This window comes from Phacochoerus africanus, chromosome 11, assembly GCF_016906955.1.
Source record: "Phacochoerus africanus isolate WHEZ1 chromosome 11, ROS_Pafr_v1, whole genome shotgun sequence".
Classification (NCBI taxonomy): domain Eukaryota; kingdom Metazoa; phylum Chordata; class Mammalia; order Artiodactyla; family Suidae; genus Phacochoerus; species Phacochoerus africanus.
In genome coordinates this window covers 116,074,117-116,089,747 of record NC_062554.1, presented here as the reverse complement: position 1 = coordinate 116,089,747, position 15,631 = coordinate 116,074,117, and the positions used below count along the sequence as shown (strand labels likewise).

Sequence of the window (15,631 nt, the reverse complement as noted above, 5' to 3'; positions counted from 1 at the left end):
ACAAAGTGCTTAATTATCACAGGAAATTCCAAGAAGAATTTTTTGGTGATGACAAAGGCAGCAAGGAGATAGTCAAAAAGACTATAAAGAGATGATAATGCCACAGAGAAAGAAATCAAACTCAAAGTTAAAGAAAGTGAATAAGCACCATGGAAGCACCGTACATCATTATAGCATTAAACTTGCTGGACCTCTCTGTTGCATTTGACATTATACAATGCTTGTTCTCTATTGAAAATCCAGAAATTCTTCAAGGATTCCTCTTCCTCATCAGCCCTTTAAATATCTGGGATTACTGGGTTCTATCCTGTTCTTCTCCCTCTACTTATTTTCATGTGATCTGATCCACTCTTATGATTTCAGCTTTGATTTCTCCCCGCAGGGTCAGTCTCCAGTATACAGTTAGTTAGTTGCTGGTAAGCTTTACTCAGATATCCCCAAAATATCCCAAACACCAAAAATTCAAAACAAAATGCATCATCAACTCCTAACTTTTTTTTCCATTCCATCTCAATGGATGTGTTGTCTATCTCAGCTCAAAATACTGTTAATTCACCCAGTTACCAAAATGAGACAACCAGACATGTTACCTTTGACCCTTACTTTGTCAATCCATTCATGAAATCTACCAATTTTACCTCCTGCATGTTTTAAATTGTTTCTTTTTCTGTGAGTCCCAATACCTCTTTAGATTGATATTTTCTAACTGGTCTCTTAGCTACTACTTGTCTGCTTCAGTTCTGCTGTCTTCATGGGTATAATGAGAACTCATCTGAAGTGAACATCTGTCATTTCCTTGCTTGGAACTGATCAATGGCTCCTCATTAGGTTCAAAATAAAGTCCACATTTCTTGATATCATTAAAAAGTCTTCATAATTTGGTCCCTGACCATCTGACCATTTTAACATCATACCTCTCTCTGCATAAACTTTCTTTAGCAATTGTATAGAAACAGATTTCATACTGTTCTTCGTATATGCTGTGCTCTTTGTGTTTCTATACATTTGCACACATTGTTCCTTTTGTCTAGCAATATCTACTTCCTCTCATTTCCTTCTAGCCTCCTCCAACCTCAATTATTTAAGTCCTGGCAAAGCTACTACCTCCTTTAGAAAGTCTTTATTACCGAGTTCTGGTAGAGCTGGGTTGGGTATTTCTCCTTTCTTTTCTCTTATTCAGTGTATTGCTTTCACTTGGCACACTACAAATTTCTTCATAGTGACCATCAGAAAAATCAACACAGATACAATATGAAGAATAAAAAGAACAGGTATGCACCTACATTATCTGTGCCCCATCCTAGCTCATGAGGCCTTTGAGTATAAAAATGATAAATTATCCACTTTGGAACTCCACGTCCTACCCCGGTACTGACAAGTGATTCTCAGTAAATGTTCTGTTAAATGAAGGTGACTGAAAGGAAAGAGAGTATACAAAAATAAATCACAGAAAAGATATAAAAGACTTTCTTGATACTCTTTCATAATGGTCCTGATCCTACTCATATTTGGCAGTTACACTGACTTCTTTAATTCTAGAGGGTTCTAGTTAAAAATAACTCCAAATAAGCAATTTATTCCCTACCAGCCAGCAAAATTAATTCTACTGAGAAACTGTCCTCTTCGTGACATCAGATCTCTTACTTTATCACCAAAAGTACATTTTTAAAAAGATATGCCAGGTGTAATCTCCATCAGATAAGTGGAGAATAAAGAAAGGGGAATAAAACCAAGCAGAAAATAAAATAAACTTGGCAGCACCATGCCATTTATTACATGGAAAATTACTTACATGCAGCAGCAATACAGCAGCAAGAAAAGACTGTCCTTGACAGTACCCAATGTCTTCGTCATAGACAGAGTAGGCCTGGAGAAAAGAGGAAAAGATAGAAATGTCATAAACATTCACAGATTTTAAACTAAGTGCTTGCTCACATCAAGCTGCTGCTTGTTCTTGTCCCTGGGCTATCCACCACAATTTCACCGATCCCTCCGCTTGAACGCCTGAGCCATTAGCACAGTGGGATCCCTCAAAGAGGCTGCACATTTCCTAGAGCAATTCTAGATGTCCCATTATACCCAAGCTCATCTTTAGAATTTGGAATACAGAGATGTTCAGAGCACTTACATTAATTTCTAAAGATCCATCATGGTTTGCGGTCAGGCAAATGAGACTGTGGGAGGCAGAAGCAAGGGTAGGAGAGGGTGGGAAGATCCTGCAGTTATGTGAGAGATTTAATGAATTATATGCAGGGAAATCTTAAAGCTGTGAAAGTATAGTGCAGATCCTCTATCCTAAGAGACAATAAGAAATACCACCCTCTCTAGCCTCTATAGGTTCTCAAACACCTTCTAAACCTCTCTCCCACAGAAGGCTAAAGTATAAAAATGTTTTCTCCCATAAGACCATGGGGCTAATGAGAAACATCTGGTATTGCCCTGCATTTTTCTGCAGAAGGCTGAGAGAGAGCCTCATGCCAAATCACAGGTGTTCTGGCTATTTACTGTCCTTAACATCATTTTCACCAGGCCTCCTGGTACAAAGCCAAGGAGGCCCATTCATAGGAAACATAGTACTCCTAGAGAAGCAACTATCAGACCCTTCAACTTAATATTCATCTTAGTCTTTATAGGAAAGGAAATAAGAATGTATGCTTAATATTCACTAACTAGTACTTCAAAGAGCTGAGATGATAATTTTTAAAAAAGATAACCTGTCCAAGTTTTTAAGAGGCTGAATCATTTACAGTAGGCAGGCTGTGTTGATCAAAGAGTAAAGAACAAGAATTAGTAAGCCTTTGCTATAAAAATCCAAATCTTTAGTCTTTGAGGGACACTTACATATCTGTTGCATATTTTTTTCTTTTCTTAAACTATCCCTTACAATATTAAAACCATCTGTAGCTCAAGGATAGTATAGAAGCGGACAGCATGGGTCACAGCTTACTGACCCCTGATTTAGAAGACAACAACAAAAAAAATTCAGACTCTGTCCCATTTATTTTTAAAAGACCAGCACCCCAATCATGCTATTTAAATCCTGGATATTTGTTCTCTTCCATGTATCCCACCATGTATCCATTGTGCATCATTTTAGTGAGAGGCTGTGTGTTTTTATGTACTTAGATACAATGGACTATGATTTTGTGTGTATGAAAATTTTCTCTGTCCAGGGCCATGGTCATCAAAGACAACTAGGAAGGGTTACCATAGAGAAGGCAAGTGTGGATATCTCTCAGAGGCCAAGGTAGTCAGAATGGTGACTAGAACTCTTTTTTTACTTAAAAAACTTCACTCAAATGTAGCTTATACTCAACAAAAGGCATACATTTCAGTTTCACAATTTCTTGCACTGGGTTGTTTATGTAAATACATCATTACAGAATATTTCCATCTTTCCAGAATATCCTTCAAGCTTCTTTGCAGTCAAACTGTCTCTATCCCAGGCCACTAGTGATCTGATTTTTTCACAACCTATTATTAGCTTTGCATTTATAAAATAATTTCATAGAATGGTTTCATATACTATATACTCCTTTGTAATTGGCTTCTTTCACTCAGTATAAGGTTTCTGAGACTTTTCCATGTCGTTGTGTACATCAGTGTAGTCATTCCTTTTAATTGTGGAGTAGTACTCCACTGTATGAACATAACACAATTAGTCCATCCATTCTCCCACTGATGAACATTTGGGTTTTGTCCAGTTTGGGCTAGTACGAATAGAGCTGCTCTGTATACACAAAGCTTAGTGTGGACAGAGGTTTTCATCTCCTTTGGGTAAATACTTAGTAGTGGAGGTTCTACGTTCAAATGATAAGTACATGTTTAAGTTTCTAAGAAATTGCCAAACTATTTTGCAAAGTGGTTGTACAATTATCACACTCACACCAGCAAAAGTTTGAGTACTCACTGTTTCACATCCTTGTCAATACTTGATATGGCCAGTCTTTTCCCTTTATTAATTCCTGTGGTTTTAACTCAAACTTCTCTGATAGTTAATGACACAGAGCATATTATCACATGCTTTTAGGCAACTGAAACATATTCCTTTGTGACTATCTCTTCTTCAAGTTCTTGCTCATTTCTTTAATTGGACTGTTCATGTTATTACTGTTGATTCGTGGGAATTCTTTATATATTCTGTTGACAAGTCCATCGTCTGACATATGTATTATCAGTATTTTCTCCCAATGTGTTGTCTGCCTTTTCATTCTCTTAATGGTATCTTTTGAAATACTATTGTTATCTTTTAACCTTTTTCTGCTAATGATGATTTTATCACAATCTTTTCTTCTTCTTTTTTTTTTTTGTCCTTTTGCTATTTCTTGGGCCGCTCCTGCGGCATATGGAGGTTCCCAGGCTAGGGGTCCAATCAGAGCTGTAGCCACCGGCCCACACCAGAGCCACAGCAACTTGGGATCTGAGCCGCGTCTGCAACCTACACCACAGCTCACGGCAACGCCGGATCGTTAACCCACTGAGCAAGGGCAGGGACCGAACCCGCAACCTCATGGTTCCTAGTCGGATTCGTTAACCACTGCGCCATGACGGGAACTCCCACAATCTTTTCTAATGCGATAAAAATTGGATCATGGAATCATTACTTAAGGAATTTGAAAGAGGCTTTTCTTCAATACAATCAAGTTTCCAAAGCTCAGTCTAATTTTATTTAACCAATTAATTAATTAATTTATTTTTAAATTTTTGTCTTTTTGTCCTTTTAGGACCGCACCTGCGGCATAAGGAGGTTCCCAGGCTAGGGGTCGAATTGGAGCTGTAGCTGCTGGCCACAGCCACAGCCACGCAGGATCCAAGCCACGTCTGAGACCTACACCACAGCTCACGGCAACACCGGATCCTTAACCCACTGAGCAAAGCCAGAGATGGAACCCGCAACCTCATGGTCCCTAGTGGGATTTGTTAACCACTGAGCCACAACAGGAACTCATCAGTCTAATTTGAGAAACTGAAAGATGGATTAGCATCCTTTTACTTATTTACTTTCCTTTGGTTTACATAGTTATATTTCTGAGTTCTTTTTTGTACTTTTATCCGGAGCTCATGAATACGTGTGTGTCTGTGTGTGAGTGCATGTGTACGTGTTTACTAGGGGTTGAAGGAAGAGTTACAAACAGAGAGAAAAGAAAAGGAACCAAAAAATGAAGAAAGAGGGGAAAGGTTCTAATGCTATCCTAGTTGGAGCATTCCTGATGGTGCTCTGTCACTTCCTTTTCCATGAACATGGATCTCTGGGATTTATTGATAAGAAATCACGTGACTTGAGCAATAAATATATTTTCAAGATTTCCCTTCTCAATGAAAGATGCCTAAGTTAAAGATTCCTTAAAACTAGAGATTTATGGAGTTCCCTGGTGGCCTAGTGGGTTAAGGACCTAGTGTTGTCACTGCTGTGGCCTGGATTACTTACTGTGGCTTGGGTTTGATCACTGGCCTGGGGACTTCTGCATGCCATGGGCACAGCCAAAAAGAAAAAAAAAAAAATCCCCTAGAGATATATAGAATCAATTATGCCTCATCATCCCTGACATAACTTTGACAAAGGTCTGATCCACCTTTATATAAATTCAGTTAATATTTACTGAGAAGTATACTATTTCTATGCTTGTGCTACAGGAGAAGTGTAATATAAAAGGAAGGCCCACAACGCAAAGATACAGATGGTATGGATTCAGTGACCCCACTATTTTTTTAACTAGAGAGCTGAGGAAAAAAGTGAAAATCAGCAATGTATTGATCTTACTTTCTAATTATGTTATAGTTTTGTATTAGGTTCGCAGCAAAAATGCCTTTTCAGAGGCCACCCAGTAAACTGAAGTTATGATTCACAGTTTGAAAAACACAGTTTTTTAGCAAGTTCTTTCCCTTGGAGTTCTTCCAAGCACTGTTTGGCTTTAGTCTAACCCTACTCTGAGCTGAACCAAATCCATTCACTCTATTCAGAACTTCCCTCTCCATGGATGTATGTACATATATATTATAACTGAATCACTTTGTCATACAGCAGACAACATTGTAAATCAACTATATTCAATACAACTTTAAAAAATGAAAAAAAGCATTGCCTGTCTTTGCCCCATACCTCTCCCCACGTACACAGCCTGTGAATCAGAAGCAATCTAGGTCTCAGACTTCAACAGGGCTGCTACAGCCTAAGCCCTGGCCTACATCTGGTGCCATCACCACCATCTCTTACTCAGGCACTGTACCTCTGGGGAGAAGGTGCCACTGCTGGGAGCATGGAGAGCACACACTTAAAGGGAAAGGAGCCAGTTTAGGGCTTCTATTCCAGCAACATGGAACCTGCTCCTGTCCCTGATAGGCCTATTATGGCCACTGATGAAAGGGGAACCATTGCTCTGGCCCTAGCCCCTGCATATTCAGGCCCATCTCCTACCAAGTGAATAGCTGCCAGCACATCCCCAAAGAAAGATGCTTTTTTTTTTTTTTTTTGGTCTTTTTTTTTTGTCTTTTTGCCGTTTCTTGGGCCACTCCCGTGGCATATGGAGGTTCCCAGGCTAAGGGTTGAATTGGAGCTGCAGCCACCAGCCTCTGCCAGAGCCACAGCAATGTGGGATCCGAGCCACGTCTAACCTACACCACAGCTCATGGCAATGCCGGATCCTTAACCTACTGAGCAAGGCCAGGGATCAAACCCGCAACCTCATGGTTCCTAGTTGGATTCGTTAACCACTGAGCCATGACAGGAACTCCAAAGATGCAATTTTTGTTATTGTCAAATCCAGTCACTGGGCACAAGCAAACTGTACTGGGATTCCCCAAACAATACTACTTCTTCAAGACTATAACAGGTAAACTATTATTCCCAATTTCATAGAGACAGAGAAGGTTAAGCAAAATGAGAAGAGAGAGGAATTTGTCATAATTTAAAGAGCAGTAGAAAATCCCTGAAAAAACAACTAATGAAAGAGAAACAATTTACCAGATAAAGAACTCAAACTATTAGGAATAAGAATGTTAGCTGAATTAGGGAAAAGAATAGATGAACACAGTGAGAATTTTAATAAGGAAGTAGAAGATATAAATGAACCAATCAGAACTGAAGAATACAATAACTGAAATGAAAAAAACACACTAGAAGGAATTACAAGCAGACTAAGTAATACAGAAGAACACATAAGCGATCTGGAAGACAGAATAATGGAAATTACCCAAATAGAAAATCAAAAAGAAAATGCATTTTTAAAAATGAGAACAGTTTAAGTGACCTCTGAGCCATCAAGCATACCAACAATTGCATTATAGGGGACCCAGAAGGAGAAGAGACAGAGAAGGGGGTTGAAAATGTATCGGATGAAATTATGGCTGAAAAATTGCTGAACCTGAAAAAGGAAATAGATATCCAGTTACGGAAAGTACAGAGAGTCCGAAACAAGATGAACTCAAACAGACTCACACCAAGACATATCGTAATTAAAATGGCAAGTTAAAGATAAAGACAGACTTCTAAAGGCAGCAAGAGAAAAACAGAGTATGTATACATAAAGTTATCAGCTGACTTTGCTGCAGAAACTTTGCAGGTAAGAAGGGAATGACATGATATAGTCAAAGTGGTAAAAGAGAAAAAGCTGCAACCTAGAATACTCTCCCAGCAAGGTTATCATTTACAATTGAAGAAAAGATAAAGAACTCAGACAAGCAAAAACTAAGAGTTCATCAATACTATAACTGGCCTAAAATGAACATTAAATGGGTCTTTTTAAGTGGAAAGGAAAACGCTATAAAAAGAAGTAGGAATCCATAGGAAAGGAAAAATCCAATGAGTAAAGGCAAATATATAGTGGATCAACCACTTAATAAACTAGTACAAATTGTAAAAAATTAGAAAAGTCAACTATGATTAGAGTAATCACTAAAGGGATAAACACGAAGATTTTAAAAAAAAGTGTACGCATTTGTCAAAAAAAAGATTTTTTTTTTTTCTTCAAGGCTGCACCCACAGCACATCGAAGTTCCCAGGTAGAAATGGAGCTGCAGCTGCCAGCCTACACTACAGCCATAGCAATGCAAGATCTGAGTTGCATACAGCTCTCAGCAATGCCAGATCCTGAACCCGCTGAGTGAGGCCAGGGATTGAACCTGCATCTTCAGGTATACTAGTGGGGTTCTTAACCCACTGAGCAACGATGGGAACTCCACATTTGTCAAAATTAATGAAATGGTGTTCATAATATTTGTGATTCATTAAAAGTAAATCATACCTAAAATTTTTAATGAATACTAAATTAGTTAATAATATACATGTTGTAGTACTACACATAAGATATATAGATATTTGCAACTTACTAGTATTTTCTGTTTTTGTTTTCAATGGATATGTAGTTGACAAACAATATTATGTTAGTTTCAGGTATATTACATAATTATTTGACATCTGCACACTTTATAATCTCCTCCTCACTGACATGATGACTATTTTTATGTTATGTTTGGATTCCTTTATCTTCTTTGCATGTGTATCTATTAGAGGTTTTTACTTTGTGGTTACCATGAGATTCATCCATAACAACCTACATATACACATGTACAACTGATGATCACAGGTTGGAATGCATTATTACTTGCCCATCCCCAACATTTAATGTTTTTGACATAATATTTTATGTTTTCTTGTTTGGATACAGATGTTTATGGATACAGATGACTTTACTATTTTTTTCTTTTACCTTTTTTTTTTAAGGGACATATTCATGCCATATGGAAATTCTCAGGCTAGCAGTCTAATTGGAGCTGCAGCTGCTGGCCTACACCACGGCCACAGCAATACCACAGCTCACAGCAATGCCAGACACCTGACCCACTGAGTGAGGCCAGGGATCGAACCTGCATCCTCATGGATAATGATCGGATTCGTTTCCACTGCGCCACAACGAGAACTCCTCTTTCTTTTAACTTTTGTACTAGCTTCATAAATGGTTGATTTACTAACTTTAATGTATGTTGCCTTTACTGATAAGATTTTTACCTTTTATAATTTTTGTATTTATATTTATGATCTTTTCTGGTTAAAGAGTTCCCTTTAACATTGCTGGTTTAGTGTGCTGAACTTTTAGTTTGTAAAGCTTTTTATCTCTCCTTCCAATCGAAATAATAGCATTGTTGGTACTCATTGTTGTAAATTCCAGCCTTTCATAACCTTGAATATATTGTGCCACTTCCTTCTGGTCTGAATAGATAAAAATCTGGATTTCTCAGCTCAGAATCTTGTAGAAGAATTTCACATGCACAATGAAAAAGTGCATAGTGAGGAAAGCTCTGATGGATGTATAAAAGCTCAGAGGGAAAGGGTGGGTAACCATGGCTTAGTGCAAGAAGTAGAGATAAAGATAAGGGAAGTATCTCAGACAAGGTGATGCTAATCTCAAAGAAGAGGATGTGACCGGAATTGCTGCAAGGTTCATCTCACATTCTTCAAGGAAGAATATAGATATTCTTTAGGCATGCTGAAGAGAAAAGGCATGCAAGTTAAAGGCACAAGGGAGCTTGACCAATTATGTGCCAAACACTGTGCTAAATGCTCTTCCACATTCTCAATTAATCCTCACAAAATGAAATAAGAAAAGTGATATTTAGAGAGGGTAATTAACTTGGACAGTCACATAGCTAGAGCCAGGATTTGAATCCTAACATTTCAGAATACAAAGCCTGTATCCTTTATACCTTTATTATATTTGTGTTCTTCCAAAATTCATATGCTGAAACCTAATCTTCAAAGTAAAATTACTTTGAGGTGGGGCCACTAGGGGCGATTAGGCCATGAATTAGAGTGTTCACATATGGTATTAGTGTCTTTAGAAAGGAGACCCATAAAAGCTCCCCTGCCTCTTCTGCTATGTAAGGATACAGCAAAAAGATGGCTGTCTATGAAACCAGGAGGTGAGCCCTCACCAGACACCAAATTGGCCAGTACTGTGATCTTGAAATTCCCAGACTCAAGAGCTGTGAATGATAAATGTCTGTTGTTTAAGCAACCCAGTGAGTGGCATTTTTGTAACAGTGGCCTGAACAGACTAAGACATTCACTTAGACTGTGAACAGAATTATCACTCTTAGCCATTTATGTGTTTGGGTCCAAGGAAGACAGGAGGACCCATCTTCTGCTTGGGTTCAAAAGAGGTGGAGAATAAGACTCCATACCTCAAAAGAAATGACAATCTGAGTGAGGGTAATTTAATATTTTTTAATCCATAACTTCTGGGTTTAGCAAAGGAAAACTTTTAATTTCTCTATGTAATACATTTATTAACATATTGACTGCAGGCTAAAACTTAGACATGAAAACACAGACAGTTGTTAAAGTTTAATCTTGGTGCTAATATTCATATAAAATGTAAGTTCTTATTAAAATTAACATGGAAAACACTTGACTTGTTTTGCTTTATGAATAACTGCTATACAATGACAGAGATGCTAACTTTGCAAATAATTTTCCACAGGTCAGTGGGACCTTCCTTGCCCATCCAAAATACACAATAACCACCACTGCTCTTGAATTACCTTAAAATCATGAAGAGAAGTTTTCAGTCTTACAGTTAGATTCTTTAAAGATTTATCTACAATCTTCTTTCTCCTAAAACACTCTCACATACAAAGTCACCTTTACCAGGTTGGTACGGGAGATACAGAATAGTACTCTTTTGTCCCAGGAGTAGGCAACATACAGTACTATTTTATCGGACAATCACTCTTGTAGATGAGGATGAAGGATGCTCAGACTCACAAGAAGAATGAAAAGGAAGTCAGAAGATGGTCTCTAACAAGACAGAAAAGCTGCTAGATGGGCATGCAAGCAGGGATTAGACTTCTAAAACAGATTCCCATTTAGTTTCTTGGTACTGCTGAAGTACTGATACATTTACTGATTTACTGGCTATCAGTACACAGTAGTTGAGTCCACAAGTTTTAACCAGGATATGTTATGTGTTTCTCCAAACTCTAACCTAAATAGTGAGCTGTCTCATGATTCAACACAGATCTAAGAACAACACTGAGAAGAGGAAATACGAACTCAGTCACTTCAACAGGAGCTTGACATTTATATAAAGCATTTATTTTATAGACAAACTGTTTTATCTATCACTACAATGAACTTCTGCCAACATGAGGTCAAAACAAACAAATAATGAAATAGAACAGCTTTTGGCTTATTGCTCTTGGCACCAGTAGCCCCTAGAGTATGTTAAGTAGAAAAAAAGAAAATATAAAATATGTGGAATAAATTAATTTACAAACTAAAAGGAAAGCTGTTCTCAAATAATCTGAGAAACAAAAAAGAGACACCAAGGACAGACTGTTTTTAAGTAATGCCACAATAAGCCAAATGAAAAGAGCTCAAAGAATGACAAGAATCATTAAAACACATGGATGTCTAAAAGAAATTAGGATAACATTTAAAGAAAAGATTATTTAATCTAGTACTCAAAAATGCAAGTAGCTTTTTAGCAGTAATTTTTTAAATTGTTAAATAGCCAATAAAATTTATTAATTAATAACTGCTATTGATTGCTATGGATAATTATATATATATATATTTTACTGAACCCTTACAACAACCTCTGAGGTAAGTACTCTTAATATCCCCATTTTATAGAAGAAGAAACTGAGGCACAGAGATGGTAAACAACTTGTGTAAGGTCACTCAGTTAGTAAGCAGCAGACCAGAATTTAAACTCATGCAGCTCCCATCTTCAAATTAAGATCCAGCTCCAGAGCTCAAGGCCTTAGCTACTGTCACTGTACAGTCTCTAGATCTTAACAATACTGACATATGTGGCAGAGTTTAGGTGAGTAACAGTAACATCTAATGATAAAACGTACATTTTTCTTTTTGCTTTATATTCAATCAATATTCATATACTAACCAGAGATAGCTTTAGTTAAAAAATGCAGGAGTTCCCATTGTGGCTCAGCGGGTTAAGGACCCAACATACTCTCCATGAGGATGCAGGCCTGCTTAGTGGGTTAGGATGTGGCGTTGTCACGAGCTACAGTGTAGGTCGCAGATGCAGCTCCAATTTGACCCCTAGCCTGGGAACTTCTACATGCCATAGGTGCAGCCGTTAAAAAAAAAAAAAAAAAAAAAGAATGCAGAGGAATGACAATCACAAAGTTTAGAATATTGGTTGACTCTGGTGCAGGAACAGTGAATCTGACAGAAGCACCTGGAGCAATTCAAAGATATTGGTAATACTATATTTCCTAAACTGTATGTAAAAATCATAAATACAAATTATGTTTACTCATTTGAGTGTATGATACATTTCATAATTTAAAAATTTGAATTATATTAAAAAATTACTTAGTAACATGTCATTCAATGGTTTGCATTAGGATTTCAATTTGGGTGACATCTCTGGAATATAAATATATGAAAGACTCACACTGAGCTTCACTGGAATTTAATGTAATGATTAAAATAGTGAAAGAGACAATCAATGAAAATTACTCTTCTTGGAGAAAACTGTATGTATGTAGGATAGATCATTACTTACAGTAGTTATGTTCTGTGAAATTTCTGCAAATACTGGATTAGCAGACATTAAATCATTGTTCCTAGGCGATAGAGTGTATTAGCCTTCTGCAAGCCTCCAGTTATAACATATTCAAAACTGATCAATATAATCTTGTGTTATGTGAGTTTCCATTTAAAGATCTTATTTAATATTTATTGTTGACTCATTAATACTGAAATCACAGTGAACACTATAACTCACGCCTGAACAAAGTTTATCTAACACACACACACACACACACACACACACACACACACACACACATTTCCTCCATAAGGCACATCTCAGCTTTCTTGTGCTTAGCAGGAAAGTAGATAGCACCTCAGCATTACACTTGGGGGTCATTTTAAACAGCAAATAACCAACACCAAAATCACCAAAAGCACAAAAATGTGGCACTAACCACACTGCAAAAATAAACACTTGTCTACAGTGTGAGAGCTGAAACAAAAAGGTAGAGCATTACCTAGTGTGATCTGAATTTGGAATGTATGCATTGGACAACTCAAATTTTTCCACATTGTGTGCACAGGCACATCCAGTAAATGACCTCAAAAGCACCAAGAGTATAGATTTGGGGGTTACAAATAAATCTTATCAAGTAGGTGACTTTGCAAATATGGAACCTATGAACAATGAGGATTGATTTTGTGTGTGTGTATCAATTCCTCTTGGATCAGTATCTATATCTATTTATGTTTACATATCTTCTTGATGATATAATTTTGGATACACACACACACACACACACACACACACACTCATCTCCAGAATGAAACTAAAATCAAACTTAATGTGAATGTATTCCCACACTACAATTTAGAGTTTTAAGATTTGGTTATAAATCACTATTTTTATTAAAAAATATTTAGTACTCAATATTGCTCATCATATTCCTTTTCCCTTAAGACTATTTGTCAATACCATGTTTTCTTTTCTTTACTATTCAGTATAGGTAACCCGCAGTGATGAACCATTCATTTACCACTATTTTCTTTGAAACTCAGCATACGTTTTACCATGAAAACAACATGGTTATAAGGTTCACAGATTAGCTGAAATCACAAAATTAGCCCCTAACTACAGTCCCCAGGACAAAAACTTGTTAATAGTAAAGTGCTCTAAAAATCGCTGATTGTTTAAAAATTGAAAGTTTTATAATAGTGGATCTGAATGTCAAATACTTCAAATTCTAGTTTTGCCATTTACCAGAATATTTAAATTCCCTAAATTTCAATTCCTTTGCATCAACAAATATTTACTGAGAGCCTACTTTGTGAAAGACTGGTCTAGGCAGTGAACAAAATGCACAAAAAAAGCTTTATACTTTAGTGGGAAAAGACACAGCCTAAATAAATAAATACAAACACACATATATATGTTTGAAAGTAGTAAGTGTGGTGGCAAAAAGCAAATCAGGAAAGGAGTGCTGGGCTAAGAGGAAATTACAGTTTTAAGTAGGGTAGTTAGGGCCACCATACCACATGAATAAGAAGTTGAGAGAGGTAAAAGAGCAGGCCACATAGATCTCTGGGAGAAGACTGTTCAAAGCAGAGGGAACAGCCAGTGCAAGGGCTCTGACGTGTGAATAAGTGTGGCATGTATGGCTGGGGCTCAATGTATGTTGCAAAGAATAATAATACATGAAATTGAAAAAAAAACATATTGGGGAAATTAAAAAATAAGTAAATAAATAAAGAAAACCAAAAAAAAAAAAAGAAAAATAAATTACAGCCTTGACAAGCATAAAGACTTTGGCTTTTACAATGAATAATACAAGAAGCCACTGGAAGCAGAAAGACCAGGTAGGTGATTATAGTTTAAACCAGGGTGGCTGCAGTGGTAGGGGTGGCGAGAATCAGGCTCTGGGTATATTTTGAAGACAGAGCCAAAAAGACTTCTAATGGATTAGATGTGTGGTATTGGGACCAGCAGCCATGCACAGCCTGTTGAACTCTGCATGGTTATAAAATGTGCTGTAGGCCCGGAAGGTTTCCTCATATGGAGACAAGGAGCCCTCACAGCTTGTGCTGGGCTTACTGCCTTGTTTGGGAGTAACTTTCCCTGTTCCCAGGCTTGCTGTGTGCTTCTTTGTTCTCCTTAAGTGAGTGTAGCATATGGTACCTGGCCAAGCCCACTGTTATCTATGTTCTTGGTGAGAAGGGAATGTGGCCTTTCCCTGCAGATGGGTGTGTGCAGCCCATCTCCCTGCAATTACTGCCTGAGAGCTAAGACATGTTCGCTCTAGGGGACTGCTGAAGCTGACCTTGCTCTCTTTTCTATGAGAGTAAAGCACTGTTCCTTCCAGAGTCTGTGCAAGTTATGCCTTTGTTAATAATCCCAATACCTGCAAACCACGCAGTGGGTTGACACCCTGAGATTGCTGCTCCTGGGGATAGGTAGCAGTTGTCTTTTTCTCAACATGCAGTGTAAGAGAAAGAAAGGAGAGGTGAGGATGACTGAAGGTTTCTAACTGAGCAACTGGGGGACGGAGTTACTATTAACTGAGGTAGAAAAGACTGTGGTGATACTTTATGGTCTGGAATACATTTGTTTTCTGGCCAGACCGTTTTCAGCACAGTGATGTAGGTGAACAATCCTGACTGATATAACTGTAGGGAAGACTTGATTATAGCACATACAGACAAATCTTTTGAGGCCTTTTGTGATAAATGGGAGCAAATATCTTCATCTATAACACAAAGGTAATAATAGAAAACAACACATACACTTATCTGAGAAATAAAAACAGTGTCCAGTACACAGTGAAGTGCTTAAGAAATGGTAGCAATGACATCAAGGATTACCATGTCCTTTTTCCAAATATATTATTTGAGCCGTCATCAGAAGAATATGAAGTTGTCTGAATGGGGTTTTACTCAATTCTAAAATTCTTACAGATTCTTAGATTCTTGGACCTTTCGAAAATGATCAGTTTTCCACAGATGCCAAAAAAAAACCCACCAAAAAACAAACAAAAACCAACAAAAAACTACCCACCTATTTCTTTAGAGATGTAAGTTGTACCCCCCTTTTTAAAAATTTTTTGAAACCAGATATGCCAATGCAAGTCTAATAAA

At 37.4% G+C, this 15,631-nt stretch overlaps 1 protein-coding gene across 6 annotated transcripts in view; it reads right to left on the bottom strand.

Moving 5' to 3' along the window:
- RABGAP1L (RAB GTPase activating protein 1 like) overlaps positions 1–15,631 on the bottom strand; it is a 651,588-nt gene that overhangs the window by 243,808 nt on the left and 392,149 nt on the right. For all 6 annotated transcript variants that reach the window (XM_047753890.1, XM_047753891.1, XM_047753893.1 and 3 more), the window contains one exon: positions 1,793–1,867. In XM_047753890.1, the coding sequence (XP_047609846.1) occupies positions 1,793–1,867 (75 nt within the window). The remainder of the gene's footprint in view (positions 1–1,792; positions 1,868–15,631) is intronic.